This window comes from Rhinolophus sinicus, chromosome 17, assembly GCF_057876585.1.
Source record: "Rhinolophus sinicus isolate RSI-liver-muscle chromosome 17, RSI-T2T, whole genome shotgun sequence".
NCBI lineage: Eukaryota > Metazoa > Chordata > Mammalia > Chiroptera > Rhinolophidae > Rhinolophus > Rhinolophus sinicus.
In genome coordinates, this window is record NC_142517.1 from 184,559,848 (window position 1) to 184,586,732 (window position 26,885).

The 26,885-nt window shown below is 34.0% G+C and overlaps 1 protein-coding gene and 1 pseudogene across 1 annotated transcript in view; one reads left to right on the forward strand and one right to left on the reverse strand.

Moving 5' to 3' along the window:
• Window positions 1-26,885, forward strand: part of BMPR2 (bone morphogenetic protein receptor type 2) — a 135,285-nt gene that overhangs the window by 67,366 nt on the left and 41,034 nt on the right. Inside the window, exons 2-3 of the mRNA XM_019726836.3 lie at window positions 2,924-3,094; window positions 4,198-4,368. Of these exons, the coding sequence (XP_019582395.2) occupies window positions 2,924-3,094; window positions 4,198-4,368 (342 nt within the window). The remainder of the gene's footprint in view (window positions 1-2,923; window positions 3,095-4,197; window positions 4,369-26,885) is intronic.
• On the reverse strand, window positions 17,084-20,049 carry LOC148754895 (neo-calmodulin pseudogene; annotated as a pseudogene).

The window sequence follows — 26,885 nt, forward strand, 5'->3', positions numbered from 1 at the left end:
TGCTATCTACCTAGCCCAATACTGTGAGGTGCTTTCTGTTATAATAAATATGACAGGTCTATGAGTATTAAATGGTTTTGGGTACACATTTATTGGCTCTTTCATTTCTTCTCTAGAATTTGGTCTTAGTTTTGTAGGTTCAGAAACATTATTTTAATAAATCATCTCCAGTGCAAAGGGGCTAGTGAATTAGCTATACTACCGTGTTTCCCCCAAAATAAGACCTAGCTGGACAATCAGCTCTAATCCATCTTTTGGAGTAAAAATTAATATAAGACCTGGTCTTATGTTAGATAAGACCCATTCTTTTTTCTTTCTTTCTTTTTTTTTTTTTTTTTTAAGATTTTATTGGGGAAGGGGAACAGGACTTTATTGGGGAACAGTGTGTACTTCCAGGACTTGTTTTTTTTTTTCTTCCCAAGTCAAGTTGTTGTCCTTTCAGTCTTAGTTGTGGAGGATGCAGCTTAGCTCCAGGTCCAGTTGCCGTTGCTAGTTGCAGGGGGTGCAGCCCACCATCCCTTGAGGGAGTCGAACCGGCAACCTTGTGGTTGAGAGCCCGGGCTCCAACCAACTGAGCCATCCGGGAGGCAGCTCAGCTCAAGGTGCCGTGTTCAAACTTAGTTGCAGGGGGCGGAGCCCACCATCCCTTGTGGGATGCAAGGAGTTGAACCGGCAACCTGTGGTTGAGAGCCCATTGGCCCATGTGGGAATCCAACCGACAGCCTTCGGAGTTAGGAGCTCGGAGCTCCAACCGCCTGAGCTACCAGGCCGCCTGAAGACCCAGTCTTATATTGTAGTAAAATAAGACCCGGTCTTATATTAATTTTTCCTCCAAAAGACACATTAGAGCTGATTGTCTGGTTAGGTCTTATTTTCCGGGAAACACGGTAAATAAGATACACACCCAAAATGAAGAAATAAATCAGAAGCCCATGAGGAATATATTGACCAAGTATGTTATACGATTATTATGGCTAGTCAAACACATTAGGAAAGTCTACTTTAAGAAACAAAGATCAGCTGTTGCTTTTGATAACCTTTTACTTCTTTCTTATTCTCAGCAATATTGGTAAATATTTGTTAGTTGAAAAAGTATGTGGCAAATGTTCTCTTAAAATTAGTTAAATTAGATTATGTATACGGAGAAAGATTGACATTGAAAGTACACAGTGTAATCAAGAAATACAGTGAATGGTTAAATAAAAAAATTTGTTATGGTAATAGACACATTATCATTAATCCCCCTCAAAATACTCCTCCTCACTTTGAACACTCTTATCCCATCGTTCTTGCCACTTTCTGAAGCAGTTTTAGGAGCCTCTTTCGTGAATGTCTTTCGAGAGCCTCTTTAGCTGTGCTGTTGTGGCTGCCTCGATGTCCTGAATAGATTCAAAATGTTTACCTTTCATGGTCATTTTGATTTTGGGGAAGAGCCAAAAGTCGCAGGGTGCCAGATCCTTTGAATAAGGTGGATGAGGACACACCGTAGTGTTTTTATTTGACAGAAATTGCCGTACCAGCAGCAATGTGTGACATGGAGCATTGTCCTGATGGAGGATGAAACCGTTTGCCAATTTCATGTTAATGTGTTGTTTGTGATGCATGATTTATGGCACACCTTAAAACACACCTTCTCTCAACTGTAGCTCACACCCGACTGACTACATTGAACAACTTGACACTTGTCACATACTGTTACTAAGGTTTGACAGCCCACTTCCTGTATTGAAGACCCCATCCTTTCCATTGGATGGCATTTTTCAGCAGCATTCACCGTATTTTATGATCACAATGGAAAGGCTACGTGTTACGCATTGCTTCTGGTATGACAATTTCTGTCAAATAAAAACTACGGTGTGTCCTCATCCACCTTATTCACTGGACTTGGCACCGTGTGACTTTTGGCTCTTCCCCAAAGTCAAAATGACCACGAAAGCTAAACATTTTGAATCAATTCTGGACACCGAGGCAGCTACAACAGCACAACTAAAAACACTCATGAAACAGAACTTCTAGAACTGCTTCAGAAAGTGGCAAGAACAATGGGATGTGTTTGAAGCAAGAGGGGGTATTTTGAGGGGGATTCATGACAATGTGTCTTTTACTATAATAATTATTTTTTTATTTAAACATTCACCGTATTGTTTGATCACACCTCATACATTGGGTTGTCCCTGTACTATAAGGGATTATTGAGCATTTCTTCTTCTGGCCATTATATTGATATTTTTATAACAGAAAGTCATTTTCTTTTTCCCCACTTACAGCTTTAGTTTTTAAAAACAGGTTTATTACGATATAATTTATCTACCATGAAATTCACTCATTTTAAGTGAACAGTTTTTTTTTGTAAATTTACAGTTGTGCAACCATTACCACAATCTAATTTTAGAACATTGCCATCCCCCCCAAAGGAAACCATGTATCCACTTATAGTCACTAAGGATGAGGACATCCTTAATTTACGGGGCCTAATGTGTGTTTAGCTTTGTACAACTGAGTGTAAAATATAATAAAAGTGAGTACTGTAGAATTTCCCCAAATTATCTAGCCCTGTATGTTTGTTAGTTTGTTTTGGAGGTTTGATAATTTAGAGCATGGACATTTTTATGATGTTACTTCTTTATTTGGACATGAAATTATTTAATAGGAGAAAGAGTGGTAAGAATAATTTGTGTAAGAGGGGAATTGCTTTTGGGAAATGAATATTCAAGTTTGCTTCTTTTTTGGAGGTTACAAATTAATTAATGAAGAGAAAGAAGTTACTGAATAAATACAAAATCACAAATTTATTTGAGCCTTTTTAGGGATTTAGTAGGGAAATTTACAATACCTTTCAAATTAACTCTTAAGATTTTATCAATAATGTTTTACAAAGATTATCGTAAAATTAATTTGTTATTCTTTTATTTTTTTATTTTAGCTTCTCAGAATCAAGAACGTCTATGTGCGTTTAAAGATCCTTATCAGCAAGACCTTGGGATAGGTGAGAGTCGAATTTCTCATGAAAATGGAACAATACTATGTTCAAAAGGTAGCACCTGCTATGGCCTCTGGGAGAAATCAAAAGGGGACATAAATCTTGTAAAACAAGGCAAGTAATACTTTTTCTACGTGAAATAACTTTGTATTTCGTGGAACTGAAGTTTATCTAAAAAAAGACATGGTGGAAATTACAACCTTCTCCTGGAAAACCGTACATTTAAAAATATCTATATAATCACCCACAAACACCGAATTTGTAAAGGGTAATTGATTTTTAGCTTATGTTAATAATATCTTTCTTAGTGTAATGTTACTAATGCATCCTTATTGTATGAAGTTTAGAAAATACAGAAACTAAGAAAAAGAAATGTCTGCAATTCCATACTCTTGAAAACTTTTTACTATATTAGTTTATTCGCTTCAGATGTGTTTGCTATGTACCTCTATGTTTATAGGTGTGTGTACTTTTTTTTTCCAAAATTAGGGTAATACTGTATAAACAATTTTATACCTAATTTTTTCTATTTTAAATTATATCATGAACATTTCCCCATGTCTTTATTATATTTTGAAAACATTCTTATCCTCTGCACAGTATTTTGTTGTATATACATATCATGATTTACTTACACATTAGTCTGTTGTTGAACATTGTGTGTGTTGTTTTCTGATTCTCACTGTAATAAATAATGTTTCAGTATAGATCTTTTTTACATAAATCTTTGTTTTTATCTGATTATTTCTTTGGAATAGATTCTTCAAGTTAGAATTATTAGATTATAAAACATGAATATTTTAAAGTCTCTTCATAAAAACTGCCATGTGCCTTTCTAGAAGAGCTATATACACTTACATTTCCTCCAGCAGTGTATGAGGGTGTTACTGAATCCTTGTTACAACTGTATAATGTTATTTTTTGAACCTAGAACAATTTCATAGATATAGAAATGACATCTTACTGTTGTTTTAATAATAATTCTTCTATTAATGATGAAGTTAAACATTTTGTTTGTGGCTTCTTTCCCCTATGAAATGCCTGTTTATACTTTGCCATTTTTCTTTTATTTAAAAAATGTATATTTCCTATTGGTTTGCAAATGTGTTAGAACTTATGTGTACACTCTCTGTCACATAGATTGCAATTATTCCTTAGTTTGTTGTTTTCCTTTTAGTTTTGACTCCTAATTTATTTAGATTCATATCAATTTGTAGGATGTTGGTCTCACATTGGAGATCCCCAGGAGTGTCACTATGAAGAATGTGTAGTAACCACCACCCCTCCCTCAATTCAGAATGGAACATACCGCTTCTGCTGCTGTAGCACAGACTTGTGTAATGTCAACTTCACTGAGAATTTTCCACCTCCAGATACAACACCACTCAGTAAGTAGTTAAAGTAACTCGTAATTTTTTTCTCCAAAGATTTGCAAAATTAAAAATAATATAAGAACATTCAGGTTTGGCAGGAATGAGAAGGAGAGTTCCAGCATCATGAGACTACATCTAGCCAACACCTGAAATCCAAAAGAGGTGCACCAGGATTTGCAAGGTATTCATATATTACCAAGTGAATGTAAATCAAAATACTATATTTTCCAACCCCCATGGAGGGGAATTTGGCAATACCAAGAAAACTACACTTGTTTTTACTCTTTTATCCAGCACTTCAGTTATAGGAGTTTATCTTGATGCTACACCTCCAACAGTATGAAAATACATATGCATCCATTGCAGTATTATTTGTAACTGCATACTATTTGAAACTACCTAAATGTCCAAGAAGAGGAAGTTAATTGAAATAAACTATAGTACATGTATGTAATGGAGTAGTAACTATACAGCTGTAAGAAGAAAAATGAGTAAGATCTCTCTGAACTGATATGGAGTGATTTCTAGAGGTGATGTTAGATAACTAAAAAGCATATATAGTGTGCTATCTTTTGTTAAGGAAACTTATCTAAAAAAAATCAAAGAAAGTATAAACCAGAAAATAATGAAGTTGATTCCTTATAATTCATAGAGGGAATGGAGTGGAAAGGATATAGGAAGGAGCAACAGTCCACTGAGTATATATATAGCCTTTTGCATGTAGTTTTGACTTTTGGAATCATGATCCTGTTATACACATGCAGAAAGAAAAATTAAATAAATAAGGCTGGGAAGGAGTGAAAAAAACCAAAACTAAAAGCAAACTGAAATAAATGAGCCCAATTGTATTTCATATAAATATCGTAATCACACTTAAGGGAAAAAGACAGAACTAATCTAAGGATTTTACAAACACAGTATTTGATTACGTATACATACTCTTTTGGGTGAGATGGGATGTAAGATGTGGGGGGAGAATCGTGAACAAATACTGAACTCTTTTTAGAAGGTTTGTTTTTTTAGTAGTGTAGACAAAGCAATTCTGAAACAACTATAGGTGTATTGTATTATAGGATTAAGAAAATGAATATATGTGTTGATGATATTGGGAACCAGTGTTCGTACTGAAGGAATAGGAACACAATTATGTATGGGGGAAGGCAAGAGAATCTTAATGTGAATAGATTGTAATTCAAGGTATCGGTATGGACTTATGACTTTAAAAATATACATATGTGTGTATTATATATATATGTGTGTATGTGTGTGTGTGTGTGTATGTACGTATTTGTGTTTATATACATCTGAAATATACTTACATATATTCCTTAGCTCTTTTTGTTGAAAAGCATAAGAAGCAAAAGCACCCCAGTAGCAATGAGCATACGTGACACCCAAATTTAGTCTCTGATACTACTCCCTACTCAAAAGAATTTGAACTCATTGGAAAAATGACTTATTCTAGGACTGGAGCAGGATAGATTCAAGATAAGAACTGAAACATCTCTTAACACTAGAAAGTAAGGGAAAAAATGTCTCAAAATAGGATGGAAACTTGTTACTAGGACATAGGAGCCAGCTTGAATGAACTCTCACTGGCTAATTCAAGACAATTTGAGTGCTAAAAAATGACAGTAATAAATTGTAAATGATTGGAGGGAAAATGAATTCATGAGTCTGTACTGATAGCAGAGAAGGGAGAAGAAAGAGCATTTGTTTAAAGTAGAATCAGTTGGCCAAGTGCCAACTGATAAATGTAGGCGTGCAGCAGTTGGAAAGTTATTATTCTGCAGCCATCACTATAAGGATTGGATCAGGCAAGAATCATCAAAGGATCCTAAATCTGGGGCAGTTTCAGTAAAGAGCCCCAGGATATTTGCATTGTTCTAAAGTGTCTTCCACATATTGCAAGGGAACAATTAGTAATTATAAAGTGAGGAAACTGGGCAGCACCTTGACCAGGTGTTGAGGAGCATTACTCATGGTGGGCAGATGGACATGATACCCTGAGGAGGACACAGTATCACTAATGTAGTACTGTATTTCAGCCAAGAATGCATATCCTGAATCTAATCATGAGGGAACATGAGACAAACCTTAAATTAGGAATGTTCTAGTACATAAAGAGGATTTGTATTCTTCAAAAATATCAATGTCATATAAGAAAAAGAAACTGTGGGAATGATCTAGATTAAAGAAGGCTAAAAATACTTCACAGCTAAGCAGTACCTAAACTCCTACACTGGATACAAAAAAATGTGATAAAGGATATTTTTAGGCCAGTTGGCAAAATAGGTGATTAAACAATGTTAAATTTACTGAAGCTGATAACAGTACTGTGGTTAAATAACAGAATATCCGTATTCTTAGGAAATACTCTAAGAAGTTTTTAGAAATAAAGGACCATGATATATGTATATGACTGTCCCTGAAATGGTTCAAAAATTATGTGCATGAGTGCATGTATGCACAAGTGTGCGTGCGCGTGTGTATGTGTAGAAAGAATGATAAAGCAAATTGGGTTAAATGGTAACAATAAGTGAATCTGGGTAAAGGTATATGGGTATTCTTTATACTGTTCTTATTCTTGCAGCTCTTCTGTAAGTTTTAAATTATTTCCAAATAAAAAGTTTTAAAAATTAAAAAATATGTTGTTTTATTGAAATGGAGCACTTCTCAAGAATTCTCGCTCTGTCAACAGATTTTATCAGTCCATACTTCAGTTTTGGATTATTTTGTTTGATTTGTTGATTAAACATTAAACTGAAAGCAGTAGAAAGTATTTTCATGTAGTCTTTCTGTCTACTCAAGGTCATTAGCTTTTGTGAGGAATTATACTGAATTGGCTGTTTCACAAACAAGCAAAGAAAACAAGATCTCTAATTTTCACTGTACATCTATCTAGATGAAAGAGAAGTGAATTTGTGCATAACTTCTCAAAGATCTTTAAAGCTGCATTTCAGATTGTTACCTGGATCTTGGTCTACTGGGATCTTTTGAACCAAAAGCAGTATTGCCCACTAGGAATCAGTCATGTTATCACAATAAAAAGGGAAAGTGTTTTAAGTGAAGTGCCCTGATTTGGGAACATTAACCCAATTTATGTATTTTGTTTTTCAAACAACAAAGTTAAGTAAATTTGAAATTAGCAAGAAAGATGAATATTGGCTTTCGCATTCAAGAAAAATAACCCCTATTATATAGAATGTCAAACAGTTAGTTTGTAAATGCTAGGTGTTTAACCAAAACAAAAATAGTTGTAGGTGTTGAAGTTTAAATAAATTAATTAAAATATAAAATTAGGAAGCAGAACTTTTTGTTCATGGTCATATAATAGTACATCAAGTAGAAGTTTGGTGATGGTGATTTTTTTCTCCTTAAATTTTTTTATTATAAAAATACCATTTACTATTTAACTTAAATATTTGTCAAATAAAATAATGTACTTATGTTTAAAAATTAAGAGAAACATCGCAGCAAACTTATTAAAGATAGATAAGGGGGTGTGGGGTAACTGTTGATGGGAGAGGTTATATGTTATACTGAAGAATATATTTGAGTATTACTTGTATAAGTGGAAAGGAGAAAAATAATCTTTAATAATCTTTACCTATATACAACCACTTTTAATATTTTGACTGTTTCTAGTATTTTTTCTTTAATTTTTATATAGTTGTATGGGTGATATAAATGCATTTTTGATTCTGCTTTTTTGTTTAACATAAATAATAAGGATTTTCCAGGTTATTCCATGTTTCATAACCGTCAGTTTTAATAGTTGTACGAGATGTGATCGAAAATACAGTGAATGTTTAAATAAAAAAAATGTATTACAGTAAAAGACACTTTGCCATTAATCCCCCTGAAAAATAACCCCCTTCACTTTGAATACACTTAATCCATCGTTCTTGCCACTTTCTGAAGCAGTTCTGGAAGTCCTCTTTTGTGAGTGTCTTTACTTCATCCTCCATCGTGACAGTGCTCCATGTCACACATCACTTCTGGTACGGCAATTTCTGTCAGGTAAAAAAACATTCTGGTGTGTCCTCATCCACCTTATTCACCAGATCTGGCACCGTGCAACTTCTGGCTCTTTCCCAAAGTCAAAATGACCATGAAAGGAAAATGTTTTAAATCGATTCAGGATATCTAGGCAGCCACAACAGTGCAACTAAAGACACTCTAAACTTTGTCACATCTGTAAACTTTGATGATGTCTCCTTATTATTTAGGTAGTTCAGTCAAAAATAGAGCCCTCTGTCCTAATGAGTAACCATGCTACTCAGAAGGATGAGTTATTTGGGTGGTTGTCTTTCTCTAGCAGATTTGACTTATAGCTTATCTTCCTTTAACTTTTTGCCTCTCATTGTATTGGTAGACAGTACATGTCAAGTGTTAATACTTTGGGCCCCCAACAAAATTTTTTTTAAATTATTTGAAATTTACAAAAACTCCTCTATATCCTTTATCCTATATTCATCAGTTGTTGACATTTTGCTATATTTGCCTTATTATTCTCCCTCTCTATATATACATATACAGATTACTATTTTTTTGTGAAATCTTTTGCAAATAAGTTTCAGATATACCTAAATTTTCATATATTTTGCAATTGTTTCTTTGTTTCTTCTAATAGACTCTAATGTCTTTGGTGATAGGGACTTATTGTTAATGCCCCTTTGTCTCCACAGTGACTAGTGCAGTGTCAGGCACATAGTGGAAGTGTAGGAAATACGTGCTGAATGAATAATTTGATAGCCAAAGGGATATGTGCTAATGTCTCAGTTCTGACATACAGTCATGCGCCACCTACCAATGGGGATATGTTCTGAGAAATGTGTCATTAGGTGGTTTTTGTCATTGTGTGAACATCGTAGAGGGTACTTACTGACACAAACCTAGATGGTATAGCCTGCAACACACTTGGACTATATGGGATAGCCTGTTGCTCCTAGGCTACAAGCCTGTACAGCGTGTTACTGTACTGACTACTGTAGGCCATTGTGACCCAGTGGTAAGCATTTGTATCTAAACACGGAAAAGGTACAGTAAAAGTATAGTATAAAAGATTTAAAAAGTGGTATACCTATATAAGGCATTTACCATGAATGCAGCTTGCAGGACTGGAAGTGGCTCTGGGTGAGTCAGTGAGTGATTGGTGAGTGAATGCGAAGGCTTAGGACTATTGTACAGTACTGCAGATTTATAACCACTGTACACTGAGGCGACGCTAAATTTATAAAAGAACACGAGCTTAAATCAAGCACAAGAGAAATGATGCAGTCAAGAGACACGCATGGTAAATAGGTGTATAAGGCTGCTGCACACTTTTTTATAGTGAAATTTTTTTTATAAGTAGAAAAAGTACACTCTAAAATAACAATTAAAAACATAGTATTGTAAATACATAAACCAGTAACATAGTATTTATCATTATCAAGTATTATGTACTGTACATAATTTTATGTGCTGTATACTTTTATTACTGGCAGCACAGTAGGTTTGTTTAGACCAGCATCACCACAGACATGTGAGTCATACGTTGTGCTGTGATGTTTTGACGGCTAAGATGTCACTAAGTGATAGGAAGTTTTAAGCTCTATTATAATCTTAGGGGACCACCATCGTTTATTCTGTCCATTGTTGACCCAAACATCATTATGCAGCACATGACTGTATTGTCAAATGTTTGAAAGGAATGAGATTTGTTTCTTTTTTTAATATGGTCAAATATGAATTTAATGGATGCATTCATTAATGGACAAGGTGTTCATTGAAAAGTGGTTGCTACTTTCAGTTAAAAGCACAAAGGTAGCAAAGTAGTTCATGGGATAGCAAGAGCAGAAAAAAACAAAAATAATTGTTAACTCCCTTATTGTTACATTCATCATAGTGAAAGTGCAAAAAAGCCATAGTCGTTCCTGTTCTTTTACTTTCCCAAAAATAAAACATCAGATTTTCATTTTTAAAGTAATGCAGGAATATAGAAAACTTTTCCCAAGTTGATGCTATTACATGATCTTACTTTCAAAGAAGCTTACTTGAAAAGTACAATTGTAGTGTGTTTTCCTACTGATAAAGAAAATGGTGAACGAGTTGGTTATGGCTTTTTGAAAGGCCACATAGTGAGGTTATGCTCTCGGGAACAACAGAAGGTACTTAATGTTCTCTATTAATCTTACTCATTTCTTTTTAGATTGTTTTCAGCTGAGCAATTTACTTCCTGACATCAAACCATTCATTGTTGTTACTGGAATTATATCTGTCTCATCAAATATGCATTTACACAATATCCTCAACCACATTCGCTTGCCTTCTTACAGCTATAGCTTGTACGTTGAGTATGGTTAGAACCAGCAGTGGTAAAGGAATGTATGGATGACTGAGAATAACAACATATAGCTCTCTTTCCTCAGAAAAATCTTGTTTTTTCCCACCGTCAGTTGCAGGTGAAGACCAGTAGGTACTTAGCGATAGAAACTAAAATGTATGATAGCAGTGAATCTTGAAGAATATAATGTGAGGGATGGGTTGTCAGGGAAAAATCTGACAAACTAAAAACCATATGACCATAAATGAATTTCTGTATTTTGCTGAGCTACAGAGTCTCTCATTATAATCATTCAAGGATTACTTTGATGTAGAGTTAGGGGATTTCAGAAAGATTACTTCCCTCTAATTCTTTTTTTTTTTTTTAAAAATTACAGATTTTGTGTAGTCTTATAAAACTGCTTTTACATAGTATTTTGGAGGCAATGAGATAGGGCACAAATAAGTGAAATCTGTGCAGACTGTTCATTCTGGAAAGAAAATTTAGCAGAATGGGAAGCCTACTGATGCTTTTCATTGAGACATGAATGAAATGTTTTAAAATAATTAAATAGTTAATTATTAATGCTGGGAAAAGGGATGTGAACATTGTTACAGGCCATAAAAATTAAAGTTCTGTTCAGACTACAGATCACCAATGATTTCTGGCCAGTAAGGACATGAGCCCTCTGTTCTCAAAAAACACCCTTTTCCTTCCAATCCCAGCATCTGAAGTATAGCATACATGTCGTGTTCTTCCATGAAGAAGAATTGTTACCTTTAAAAAAAAAAGAAAAGAAAGAAAGGAAAGGAAAAAGAATTGATATTTAGAAATCCATGTCAGTTATTTTGCTGTAACCCCTGATCTGAGGTTGCCATCAGAGGCCAATAGCATGTGTTCAACTAGAAACACATTATTATTAGATAGTTCTCCAAGACAAACTGGCTAAAGATGAGATTTATGGGTTGATAACTCATATTCTAGGTCTTTGTACCTCAATTATTATTTTTTCTGTTCTATTGGCGAGTCTATATTTCAGTAGTTTGTCTCTTTATATGGGGATAGGTACCATATTTGATTCTTTCATTATATGGAAACCTTATAAAATACTTGCCAGTAGTTCTGTGCCTGTTTAGTACATAGTTGTAAGTAGACCTGGCTCTGGACAGAATTATGGAATTGAGAAAGATTAGGTACTTCCTTTGAGAGCTTATTTTTTGAGGCTCTCTATTTTTTCTTAGGAAACTCTCCCTCTGTTGTACCCAATATGATGCGTTAACTTTTTCAGGCACTGTCGTTCCTTTCACTATCAACAAAAGCTGTTCTTAGTTCTATTTCCCTCTGGCCTTAAGATATTAGTGTTAGATTAATATTTAATGTGTCTTGCTTTTAAGATTTGTAGAGAATTTATTCCAGATGGGATAAATCTAGCTGTGAAATTTTAATTCACTTTACCAGGATTATAGTTATTAGACAGACTGAGCAGTCTTTTCAGTAAACATAAAGGGAATTCAGATATGTAATGTATAGTGAAATTGAAACTAGCTAAATAACATTTTTGAGTACACACTATGTGCCAGCAGTGTTTTAAGTGCTCTATCTGTATTAAACCTTTGCATTTAACCCTTACAGAAACTTGAAATGGTTGCTGTCATATTCTTAGTTTACATTGACAACACCGAGGCACAGATAATGTAATTTACCAAGTCACTTATCTAATAAGCAGTAGAGCCAAGATTGAAACTTAGGTGTTTTGCCTCCAGAGAGTGTGTTATTAACCATTACTTTCTATTGGTTTTACCCACTACTTTCTATACTCAATTTTTATTAAGTGTTACTCTCTATACTGAAACGGGGCCTATTTATATTTGTTTGTTTGTTCATTTGAGAGGGGGAAAGAAAATATTTTTTTGAAAATACTTGATCATATTTCCTAAAATTCAAGAACCCCTTCATGATTTTTTTCATAGCATCTGTATACCACTAAGTACATATTGCAGATGTTTTCTATATTCGCATGAAACATCATTATTTAATATTTTTGTTCTAATCATTTAAAAAATGTATTTTGAAGGGAAACTTTTCATCACTACTGTAAATGTAAAGCCAGTATCATAAGTAGAGGGTAACTTTAAAATTTTTTTATTTAAAAATAAGTTAAGTAGAAAACAAAACCAAATTATTTACTAATTAGATATTGTTCCCAAATTGTCTGATACTTGAAGCTTGCTTTCTCTGTTAAAAGAAGAGGATAGCAAGTGTTTGAGATACACTGTTACCAAGTTGAGATTTTCTTATTTAAAAAGCAGACAAGGAAAACTAACTTTCACTAATACATGTCCACATACTATCTAAAACCCAAAGTCTGACACTTCGGGAAAGTGAAATATACGGAGAGTGCCAAAAAAATGTATACAAATTTTAAGAAAGGAAAACTGTATTAAAATTGTAATACTCAATATATACCGAAAACAGAAGATGAATACAAGTTACGTTTGACTTCTGCAATTACAAGACGTGCTCAAAGTGGTCTCCATCAGCATCCAGACACTTTTGATTACGGTGAACTACTGCTTGAGCAATGTTGACCAAAGTGTCTACTTGTATACATTTTTTTTGCCATGCCTGGTATTATTCTGAGTCTCTTCCAGTCTTGAGAACTTGGCAGTATCTTCTTTGTTTAAAAAGAATGTTAGTTTTTAAATAAATGAATTTCTATCTACCATATTCTTTCACTGTCTTATAAGATTAATTCATCCTAATGTGTTTGTAAATTCCTAGAGTTTGAAAGAAGTGTATAATTATTGCAATGTTTGGACACTTATTTTATAACAATTTCTTAATAAGATTTCTGGAGTTGGTATAATTAATCTCCGTAACTATGAATAAATCATTATTAGTAGAAAAGCAGGCAAAAATTAATCATTTAAAAATATTAAACCTAATTCATTGTATATAGTGTAGGAAGCTCTTACATGAATGTCAGAATGCAAGAATACTTTTATTTACAGTATTCATTAGGTTGATGGTTGGATCAAGTTGATGAGAAAGATTGAATTGCATCTAGAACTAGGTTTAAGAAATCACATTCTAATTTATACTGTGCTGTTAAGATTAGAAATTCTAATTTCAGTATCTGGCAGCAAATGTCTTTATCTCACACCAAGCTAGAAAAGAAAACCTACATTCAAAGAAGCTGACATTGGCATAGAGCCACAGGTAGGTTTTTAGCTATTGTGAATTTATTGTGATTTTTCAGTTTTTACTGCTTCTGTGATAGCATTAAAGTAATTGAATAAACAGAAAATGGGACATAAGGATGACTAAAAAGTCTTTGCTTAGTATTAATATTTCATGAAGCATTTTAGCAAGAGGCAAAACGAATTTGTTGTTCCTTATAAAGTTATTTAAAATATTAGAGGAGAAGGAACGGCACAAGTGAAATAGAGAAAAGTATGTATCCTTTAGAAAATATTAATTCTTTAATAGTAACAAGATTCTATTTACACATGTTATGTGGTGATGGTCAGATAGTTTTCACTCTGAAGCTTTGCTAGCTCTGCCCTACGAAATGTCAATCCCACTCTATACTTACCTGCTTTGCCCCTATTTTCTCAAGAAAGTAGTCCCTCTTCATGTTGGTGTTTTTAAAATTTATATTATTTGATTGTCCTGATGAATAAAGTAAAACCTATAGACTAACCTGGATTTACTGACAACCTCCTTGGAAGCTTTTGTTCTGTAAAATCTAAGTCCCAAGTATGTATGCTGGAATTGACTGGTATTTAAAAATAAATTGTCTTCTGAAATACTAGAAAGATTTAGATGTAGATCAAGAAATAATTTACATGTCTTTATTTTAACATCTGCAATGTTTCTTGTCTTTTATGATTTCCCATTACATGTGTGTTCCTCTTTATCTGCCTTAACTGTCTCATTTCCTTCTAGTAGCTCTGATTACTGAGAACTTTCTGCATATTTTCATATTTAAAAACTGATTATCCATCTGGTAAATATTTAGTGGTTTCAGATGTCACCCTACCATAAAAAGTAGAGTCATAGATACTTTAAAACACTTCAAATACATTCAAAACCAAGATGAAACTAGCCATTATTTGAATAGCAATTGTCTTTAATATGTTGTTTTTTCTAACTGAGGCATAATTGATATATAACATTATTAGTTTCAGGTATTCAGCATAATGATTCACTATTTGTATATATTGTGATATGATCACCACAATAAGCCTCGTTAATGTCTGTTACCATAAATGTTACAATTTTCTTTCTTGTGATGAGAAATTTTAAGATTTACTCTCTTAGCAACTTTAAAATATGCAGTACAGTATTACTAACTCTAGTCGCCATGCTATGCATTAGGTCCTCATAACTTTTTTATTTTATAACTGAAAGTTTGTACCTTTTGACTCTCTTCACCCCTTTCACCTGGCAATGACCAATGTGTTCTCTGTATTCATGGGATTGTTTCTTTTTCTTTTCTCTTTTTTTTTTGACATTCCATATATAAATGAGATTACATGGTATTTGTCTTTCTTTGTCTGACTTATGTTCCTTAGCATATGCCTTCGGGATTCATCCATATAGTTGTAAATGCCAATGTTTCCCTTTTTTTATGGCTGAATAATATTCATGTGTGTGTTTATCTTGCATCTGCTTTATTCATTCATCTATCAGTGGACACTTGGGTTGCTTCCATTATCTTAGCTATTGTGAATAATGCTGCAATGAACATGGGGCTGCAGATACCTCTTCAAGGTAGTGATTTCATTTTCTTCTAGCCATAATATTAAATTAGTCTATTCAACTGCTAAAAAAATTAGGATCATCTGAGGGAGGGAAGTAAAATGTTTCAAAAATATTCATTTGATTCTTTGGGAGGTTATATAACATAATGATTAAGTGCATTGGCTCTCAATCTCAGAGCATGGGTTAAAACTTTGCTGTTCTATTTGCTAAACATAACCTAGATCTCATAACTTAGTCTCTCTATGTAACAATTACCTCATATGCAGAATAGTAGTCTAATTTATATGGTCGTATAGATTAAACAAGATAATGTATGTAAAGTGTCTAGCATATAGTAAACATTCAATAAATGATAGAATTGGCCTAAAGTCTTTTTAGAAACCAACTATTATAAACACCCTCCCTCATTTAATTCTCCTTTTATCATGAAGGACACTTTCTGCTGATTTTTATGTTTTATATGACAGCCTATCTTCTGTGATTTGTTTTTTTAATTTGAAGGAAGTATTGTTGTGTTTCCCATGAAATATTCCTATGTCAAGTTCCTATGTCCTTCTAGTTGAGAAATAGAACAAAGATATAATTCTGTTTCAATATCTTTCTGTTTCAATATATTTTATGCATCTTTCATACCCCTTCCCCAAAAACGACCTATAGAAGTTATTCCTGAAACAATGGATATTCTGTATTTTTCTCAAGTGTATACTTTTAAAGGTTTTTACGATGAATAAAATACAGCTGATGTTTATTATTCCCAGATTCCATGTTTGTGACTTCTGTTACTTGCTAAAATTTATTTGTTACCCCGAAATCAATACTTGTGGTGCTATCTCAGTCGTTCAGAGACATGCACAGAATAACAAAAAATTTGAGTCACATGAGCTGCATGTTCCCAGCTAAGGCGGATCAAGGCTATGCTCTGCCTTCTTGTTGCGGCTCTCATACTATAAACAAGTGTCCTTTTTACAGTCTACTTAGTGCCACTTTTTTTTGCATTTTTGTTGGTGATTTTTGGTTTAAAATGGGCCCCTACTGCTGAAGTTCTGTCTAGTGTTCCTAAGTGCAAGAAGGCTGTGATGTGCCTTATGGAGAAAACACATGTGTTAGATAAGCTTCTTTCAGGCATGTGTTAAAGTGCTATCAGCCCTGACTTCAATGTTAATGAATCAACACTATGCATTATAGTAAATAAGGTATCTTTAAGCAGAAACACATATACAAGAAGGTTATGGGTTGATGAAAATGTCTTAATTAGAGGCTCACAGGAATCTAACCCAGTATTTCCCGTAGGAGCAGTGGTTCAGTGTTTGCTAATTCTGTGTTTGCAACGACTTTATAGAACACAACTACTGCAGATAACAAGAATAAAATTTACCATATTAAATATTTCTAAATGTATAATAAGTTCAGTAGTTTTAAATACATTCATATTATTGTATAACCATACTCCAGAACTCTCTTCATCTCACAAAACTGAAACACTGATTTTTGTGTATTGATTTTGTATCCTTGAATCTTCACTGAATTCATTTATTACTTCTAACTCGTGTGTGTATGTGTGTGTGTGTGTGTGTGTGTGTGTGTGTGTGTGGTCTTTAGGGTTTTCTATATTTACTATCATTTCATCTGCCAACAGAGACAGTTTTACTTTTCCTTTCCAATTTGGATGCCTTTTTCTTTCTTGCCTAATTGCCCTGGCTAGGACTTTAATACGATGTTGAATAAAAGTGGTGAATGTGGGTATCCTTGTCTTGTTTCTGATCGTAGAGGAAAAGCTTTAAGCTTTTCCCCATTGAGTATGATGTTAGCTGTGGGCTTTTCATATATGATCTTTATTACGTTGAGATACATTTCCTCTCACTCTATTGAGACTTTTTATCATACATGGATGTCGAATTTTGTCGACTGCTTTTTCTGTATCTATTGAGATGATCATATAATTTTTATCCTTCATTTTATTAATGTGTCATATCACATTGATTGATTGGTGGATGTTGAACCATCCTTGTATCCCTGGAATAAAATGCCTCTTTTTTCTCTTCCTTTTTTTCTGGTAAAATTGGGTAAAAAAATTTTTTTATTAAAAAACAAATATAAGGAGAACTGACTCTGGGTGGTGAACACACAATGGGATTTATAGATGATGTAATACAGAATTGTACACCTGAATTCTATGTAATTTTACTAACAATTGTCACCCCAATAAATTAAAAAAAAAAACAAAAAACAAAAAAACCAAATATATAACATGGAATGGATTTGAGGCAAATTGTGCCACAAGCAGATTTTTCTTTAAGTTGATAAACAAAGTTTAAAAAGCAAGTAACAATAAAGGAAAATGTATTGGGTATGGGACCAGCAGTACAAAAAAATAGTGTATGAGTACCTGGTTAATTTACCTGTTTTGCAGTAGTGCAACTTTTAAGTACATATTGTTGACTGTCCATAGTCCATGCAAGTTGCAACTCCATACTTCAACAACAACACGCTAATAGTTCTTAATGAAAACTTAAAAAAAGGCATAACCCAGTTGTTCCCTCGTTTGACCAACTCCACTTAAGTTAGATGTGCAGAAGGGCTTAGATTTATCCAGAGTAAGCCGCATGCAACATGTTACTTGATCACTTTTCTAAAATAAGGCAGGACAATGACAGTAAGATAAGGGAAGAAAACATGGAGGAATGAAGTCCTAATTACTATACATGCATATTTGTCTTTTGACAGTAGGGGGAAACCTTTTACATATAAGTTACAAGGAAAAGGCAAACAATTTTATACGAGAAAGTGAGCACATATTGTACAGTAGTTTCCCTTTGCTGTCATTTGTGTAACGTCTTCATAGTTTACTTGACCATCACCAGCAATATCTGCGTCCTTGATTATTTCATCAAACTCTTCATCTGCTAACTTCTGTCCAAGGTTTGTCATCACATGGTGACGCTCTGATGCACTAGTACAGCCATTGCCGTCCTTATCAAATGCACAGAATGCTCCTTAATTTCATCTTCATTGTCTGTGTCTTTCATTTTTCTTGCCATTATTGTCAGAAATTCCAGGAAGTCCTTTGTACCGTTACCATCAGCATCCACTTCATTAATCATGTTCTATAACTCTGCTTAAGTGGGATTCTACCCAAGAGACCTCATTATGGTTCCCAATTCCTTTGTTAGTTCTGTCACCATCCTGTCACACAGTGAAAAAGCTTTGAATTCTGCAATCTGCTCTCCAGTCACTTGGTCAGCCCTGCTGCAAGCACTGCCAGTCTCCAAGAAACAACCACACAAGTACTTAGCTTGCTGGCTCCATTGGGACTCGCCTCCATGTGTTTTAATTACACAGCTCTAAGATGTATGTAATGATCCTAAGTATGACTGGTTTCATCTAAATGTTTTTTTCTATGGAAATATTCTATGGAAGTGTATTTGTTTGCTAGGGCTGCTGTAAGAAATTACTGCAAACAACATAGCTTAAAACAACAGAAATTTACTCTCTCACAGTTCTGGAGGCCAGAAATTTGAAGCCAAGATGTTGGTGGAATTGGTTTCTTCTGGAAGCTGTATGGGGAAATCTGTTCCATGCGTCTCTCCTGGTTTTTGGTAGCTGCCAGCAGTTGGTGTTCCTTGGCTTGTAGCTGCATATTGTAATCTCTGCCTCTGTCATTACATGGCCTTCACCTCTGTCTCAAATCTCCCTCTGCCTTTCTCTTATAAGGATGTCTGTCATTGGGTTTAGGAGCCATCCTATTTAGGATGATTTCATCTCAAGATCCTTAATTATATCTGTAAAGACCCTTTTCCCAAATAAGGCCGCACTCACAGATTCTGGCATGTAGAGAGTGGACTACATGCCCCTATGGGGGCCATAATTCAACCTACTACAGGAAATTAATGAGAAATTATAATAATATTAAATTGTGGTTTGAGTAATCTAGGTATTCTCAGGAGCTATCTGATAGATATTTATTTGTAACTATAGTAGATAGAATAAGTTCTCACCCAAAATTCTGTGATTCTGTTTCTTACACTTCCATTATACTTAGGTATAAATCTGGAACTTAGATTTAGGAAGTTTAGCACCCATCAGATGCCCAGTGTTGCCATTCCTGACTTTATTACGCTCCATCACTGCTGTTTTTTACATCTATATCTAATCATTATACTAAGCAAAAATGGAAAACATTGTTCTTTGCATAAATTTGTATTTTTCATGCCCGCTGCATAACCATGTTTTTTTCTGTCAGTATTGGGTAGTTTACATAGTAGTAGACAATAAACTGAATAACATTCAATTCAGTAGTAAACTGAATAACATTCAATAAATGTTATTCAGTTCAAGTCAGTAAATTCTCTCCTAGTATGTGTAAGACATTGTTTTGCTATAGAAGATCTTAGAAATGCACATAATCAGGGAAAATGAATAAGTTTCCTTTGTTTAATTAAGAAAAGTAAATACCTGTGAGGAAGCACATTATTTAAAATCCAGATAGACTGTGTTTTAGTTAGTTATTTGATTTAATTGTTTAAACAATAACTTAGATACAAGGTGATTACATTCCTCCAAATATGTTTCCTAACTCCCCTGATTATGTCTTATTTGAGGAGGAAATATCCATAGATAGGTATAGCTACTTGAATAAAATTTCAATTTCATTTTATATTCTAAAAAATACTCCAGATGTAATTAACACACTGAAATGATAAGCAGTAGAAGACATTTCTTAGTAAATTTTGACTTAAAAATTAATCAGGTTCTTTAGGTGTTATATACTAGAAAGTTTCTTTTGTTTTGTTTTTTATAAAGCACATGGTAACATTTCCTTCCTTGTTAAATATGGGCATTTTTTTAAGTTTGATAAAATAACACACTTTAAATAATTTAAGTGACTTTTTTGGGGATGCATTACAACTTGCATTGCAGCATTTTTCTTACGATTTTGGTCATTGCTGAAGGCTAACTCCCTCTAAAAGTTTAGGAATCTCTAAGCCTCCTATATTTGCACATGTGGACTTAGAGTTGTGTTCCTACTCCAAAAGTATTGATTATTTCTACTCAAAGTGTAAGTTCTTTCTATTTTGAAGATGTACCCAAATTCCTGCAGAGGTCTTTAATATACAAAACATAAAAAGTGTAGAAGTTCTGTAGTATTACCCTCTTCTCCCACTAGGCCAGAGAAACAATTTAGCTTGAGCTTTCTGACTATCACAGGCAAGTTATTGTGTTTAAATTCTTGTTGGTAGTAACTCTAAAGTATGAATCTGCGATTATATAGAATTCTCAGTTTTCAGTCTACAAATTTATTAGAAGCTCCTGACCCAGAGTCTTTAACTGTTAAGTTCCTAGGGTAAGTAATTGTCGATGTTGAGGGAAAAAAAACCTCTTGAAAATAATATTTATGCTTAATAAGACTTCATAGGTTTACGTACGTCAGAATCTTTTTACTTGAGTGAGATTTTATTTACAGAACATAAAATAGTTTGATTTCATGATGACTAAAAGCTCTAATTAGGCAGGTATATTCCTTTATTAGTAAAAATAGGGAAATCAATTATGATAAGTATAATTTGTAGGGTACACTCTCTTTCAAATATAAGAACCATGGCAGTCCATAATAACACTTTTAAATGTTCTTGATTCTAAATAGAATTGCCCATGTACCTCATTCCCAAAATGAGTAGAAAATGGAATTAAGGTGTACAGTGTGGGTAGTAAACTTTCCATATATGTTTCTTTATTTGGTATTTCAAAATAATATAAATATCTCAGACAATTTCCAAAGAGAGATACCAATTCTTTGTCTGCCTGTTTTCTACTTTTTTTGTATGATGTTAAGCTGACCATTTACGTGGAGAATTAAAGGAATATATGTACTATATATAATATCCTTTCTTTCTCAAGACAAGGGTTCTTCCTCCAGCTGGAAGAAGCCCTTAAAAATGTTTAGAAGCATTTTTAAAGACTGTTACAATGACTAGGGTGGGCGGACTGTTGGCATGTAGTGAGTGTCATAGACCGGAGATTTTGAAATCCCTCAACATTTGGGTTAGTCTTGCACAACTGAGGCATTACCCAAAATGCCAATGGAAGCCCTACTGAGAAATGTTCTTGCCCTTGCTCCAGGCAGTAAAGCCCTCAGGTAGAAAAAGACATCTGGGTGGTCCCTAAAGGGAAAATCGAAAGTTTCCACCAGCCATTTTGCTTTCATAAACAGCAGAGGAACAGATCCATCTCACCTCTGCCTTCCAGATCTTTCATTTAGTGCAGTCAATTGGCTGATGCTACATCAGATCTGAATTGCTAGCTGCAGAAGAGTCTAGCAAAAGGCCTTTTGCTTTCTATCTTTGTGTTTCAGGAAGGCACACTAGAATGAAGCCAGAGTGGATGGATTAGTTAAGGGGGTCTTAGCTCCCTATCGCCCCGTTATTATGATCATCACATTATTACAGTATCGCAATAGGTATCACAGTGTGTCTCACATTATTTTTTCTTAGCTACACAATATAACTTTCTGAGGCAATAAGGGAACCAGGACAAAAAAATAAAATGAATGGTAAAGGGTATTTCTATTCCAATATGAAATCTTTTCTCTCAATTCTTTTCCCAAGAACCCGATAGAGCCCAGCTGTGCCACTGCCCTTCAGCTCCCTGATCTTTCTTTGCCACCTGCTCCCTGGTGCGTTCTTTCAAGCATATTTTAGTACCTCTAGTCCCTGGACTGTAGTGATACGGTCTCTTAATAAGCACATTTACAAACATCCTCAGGATATTGTCATGGACTTCCCTTTTTCCCACTACTTCATTTGCCCACCCCTTTGCCTGTCAGCATGGTTATCTACTTCTAGGGGCAGCAGCATGAGATCTTTAGAAGATGCTTTGGCAGCCTCAAAATTTCTGAGCAACGTTTCTCAAGAACTGTTGTTTATGTAGTTTCCCCTAGGAAATAAATCAACTCTCTTAGCCTACTCTGAATGGCATATAATAATATAATATAATATAATATAATATAATATAATATAATATAATATAATCCATATGTATAATAGCCTGAGTTCACTCAGCTGCCTGAGTATTTGAGAATCTAAGCACCCAAAGCATTCAACCGTTGCATTATTCTAAAATGATTTTTTTAAAAGTGATTATCCATTTTAAAAATAGTGCTATGGTATTAGATAAGAAACAGTTGGCTAAGACACAATGTATGGTAATGATGTGGTTTGCAGGGTGTTCAGATTGTTTGGTAATGTCACAGAATCACAATCTGTGTGATTACAAACTGGTGAAACAGAGATTACAGATAATCACAGAGATCTCCCAGGACTGTGGTTGTAATACACATATGATCATTCTTGTTCATTTATGTGTTTTGTGGGTAATGACTACTTTAAATGTTGATATGCACAGCATATTATATTTTTCATTCCTTAGTCCATTTAATGGGGAAAGAAAACAAACCAGAGAATGCATCCAGAAGATAATTGGAACTGTGTTGAACTTTTTTATTTTTTAATCATTATGCTCTTTTGGATTTACAATACCTAAATTCCAAATTCAATAATTCCATTTCTGAGAATTTATCCTACAGATGTATACACATTTTTGAAATGATTGTAAACAAAATCATTCATTGCAGCATTGTTATAGTAACATAATAGAAATGACTATACATTAATAGAGAACAGGTTAAAAGATTCTGGTACGGCAGTATAACAGAATAGTAAGAAGCTTAAAAAAAAAGAATTTAAAGCTTTCTCTGAACTAATTTAGAAAGATCTCCTTGGTATATTGTTAAGTATTGCAATTGGGGGTGTGGGGTGGATATAACCATATATTCAAATTTGCTTCTGCATGCATGTTCGTATATTTGAAATTCTGAAAGGACACACAAGAAAGTACAAATATTAATTACTTCTATATATATGAGTGTATGTGTATGGGGGAGTGTGGGTTAAGGGGGACTAGGAGTATGAAGGAGACTTTTCAGTGAATATCTTGAGATATTCATGTCATGTGTTACCTGTTCAAAAAATGAAAAATAAAGAAGATACTTAAACTTCAGAGGTAGCATTAATGCAGAACAGATCAAGTCCTGACTTTCTAGGTAAATAGTGTTGCACACCAGAGAGTGGCATTTGTAGAAGATTTAGTTGCACATAGTAAAGCTAAGACTTTGAAAGATATTTTCTTGTGCTTGAAGAAAAGTGTGATTCCTAATTTATTTTAACTACTGTGATTCCTTGATTAGTTTCACCATCTTTGTTTATGGTTTGGTACTCAACATTTTTTTTGAAATTCAGAGTGGTACACAAGGGCATAAGTTATTATTATTTTTGTTTATTTTAATGTTTTTGTTCATTGGTTTGTTTCTTTGCTAATTTGATCAGTAATGTAGAATGCTGGTGGGCAGAGAAAATTGGGGGCTTTGGAGTTTATACTCCATATGTAAGAAGTGGGGCAAAAGATGGAGAGGAGAAGTATTTTCCAGACATTCTTTGCCAGCTTTACAGTTCTGTTCCAAATTCCATCCATATCCTCAAGTCTACTATGGCATTTATTAAAGTAGCACGGAGAAGTTGCATTATCAGGGATGTAGTCACCCTAGTATTTGTATCAGTGGATCATTTTTTGGCTAACTTCACTTCCCATTTATTCAATCCTTCAATCATTTACTAAGTATTATAAAGTCTTAACAAATTTTTTTTGTGGGGGAGGGAATATTGGGGAACAGTGTGTTTCTCCAGGGCCCATCAGCTCCAAGTCATTTGTCTTTCAATCTAGTTGTGGAGGGCACAGCTCAGCTCCAAGTCCAGTTGCCGTTTTCAGTCTTTAGTTGCAGGGGGCACAGCCCACCATCCCATGGGGAATTGAACCGGGAACCTTATTGTTGAGAGCTCACGCTCTAATCAACTGAGCCATTTGGCTGCCCCAAATTTTTGAAATTATTTAAACTTTCTCATACTCTTACCAATTCATCTGGTTACCTTTCAATCCTAGAATCATTCCACGGGTGTCAACCTATTGTATTACATATCCCTATGTTTTCTACTCATTCCCAGCCATTTCCAGAATGTTCAATAATTGGTTAAATTAATGAATAAATTAATGATTGATTGATAGGAAGACTGATGTAGCTAGAACAGGCTTGGTGCAAATGGCTTCCTCAACAAGATTTACTGGTTTAGTGTCACAATAAAGCAACATTTGAATGGTTAGGTGTTAAGAGAAACTCATGTTGACTTGTTTTGAAGTATTTCAAGATGGAGAAAAGAAATGGTGTTCTTTAATTTCTGTTTCAGACTTTCTGAAGTATTTTTCTTCTGCCTGGGATTTTCTTTTTATTACCATGAAATAGAATTTTTATATGAGATTTTAAAAGCAGTTTTAACAGATTTCTCTCTCTCTCTCTCTCTCTCTCTCTCTCTCTCTCTCTATCTCTGTGCACGCAAACAATAGTTTGCAATTATTTCTTTACCATGGACTCCTTTTTATGAATCTGTTCTGAGCCTCTTCATTTCATGTTTTAGAAGATTTTTGTGTACTGCAGTGTGTTTTAAAGAAGTAAAAAGATCTCTTCTCTTTTAAAAACATTAATCGGACACATCTCAGTGCAAAAACACTGAACAAGTCACGTGAAATATCTAGTTGCTAAAGCTACTGACCAGAGGTCAGTGTTTTGAAATGAAGGAAAAGAAAATTAACATTTTTATTTCATTTTTCATACATTAAAAATACACTGAAATAAGTGCTAACAGTATCTATAAAGCATATGTAAATACTGGAAATCGTATTACAGAATTCTGGCTTTTCTGTATATGTAATATCCTTGATATTTTAAAAATAAAAAGTCATCTAAAAAAGGTGTAAACCATTCTCTTAGACTGTTTTCTTAAATTGTGGTAAAACACACACAATGAAATTTACCATCTTAACCATTTTTAAGTGTATATATAGTTCAATAGTATTTAGTACATTCACACTGTTGTACAACCAATGTCCAGAACACTTTTCATCTTGCAAAACTAGAGTTCACAAAAGGGAAATAAAGTGTTCATCTTTGTATTATGTCTTATCCCACAAAACACCGAAGTGTGTGCTATGCTTTAAATAAAAAAATACAGTTAATTTTTCAATGTTAAAAATTCATTCTATAGCCAATAGTGGGGTTATAGGTATTAATTATAGGCTCTTTTGTTTGGATGCTGAGTCTACAATTGTGAGGAAAAGTATGGGCAGAACTAGAAAAAAATTTATTCTAAACTATTCCAAAATACCTAATTTTTAGATAACTGAAAATAGTATACATTTGCACATATCTCCATAAAACGTTACATGGGTAGTAGTGGGTATGTTCATATATTTGTCAGTTATTGCCAATAATACTTCATCAATAAGTCACCTCTAAGCTCAGTGGCTTTTACAACAAGAATTTATCCTCATGATCACAGGTCTTTAGATCAGCTGGGAGTTTGCCTGCTACAGGCTGGACTTAGCCCCAGGCTGCAGGGTCAGTTCAGGGCTTCTCCTTCTGGGGCTCAGTATCAAGGGAAAGCATGAACTCATATTTAGTTCTCATAGTGTATTACTTGATCACAAGGAGTGCAAACACAATTACCCATGCGTATGTTAGATCACTGTTAATTTTATATTTGCCAATTTCCCATTGGTATGAGCAAGTCCCATGGCAAAGTTTGAAGTCAAGGTGTGTTGGGGGATACATTCCATCTACCATGAGGCCATGGCAAGAATGTGGATATAGTTCTCTTACAAGGAAGTGAGAATTTTAGGAAGCTTTCTAAATTTAAAAGGCAGATTTCTTTTAGCACCTATATATTTAGTACTAACTCTTTTTTGTATGGTATAAATTCTTCACTCCTTTTAAAACAACAGTTATTGTATATAAGAATGGACATCCAAAATGTACCCACAAATGGTATAAATCAAAATTATTTCCCACTCTGCTAGCTTTTAATACAAATGTTTTCATTATATAATTTTCTACATTGTTTAATATAGCCTGGCTGTTATTATAAGGATCAATCGTTTTTCTTTTTTGTCACATCAGAGTTTTTAGTTGATGAATTTTTTAAAGTTGGATCTATCAAAGAATTGAGCTACTGAACCACCACTCATTTAAAAAGGTTAATGTGGTTTGTTTTGCAATTTGATACAATACTAAAATACTATTTAAACTTAAGTTGCTTTTATCTCACAAAATTCATAGCTAAGGTTTTTATTGTCTTTGTTTGAAAACCATGATAGAGTTGGACTAAACAGAATTTTCTGTATTGCCCAGAATGTCACTAGTGCTTCTAAGCAGGACATGTGAATGCCTCTAAGACAGGTTTTCAGACAGGAATATGTACAGGAAGAAAGAAAGGAACATAAAAGAGAAGAAAATGTAACAAGAGAGAGCTTGGGGAAAGCAAAGCTAAGGAGATGGGAAAAAGTGCCTGTGTTGGAA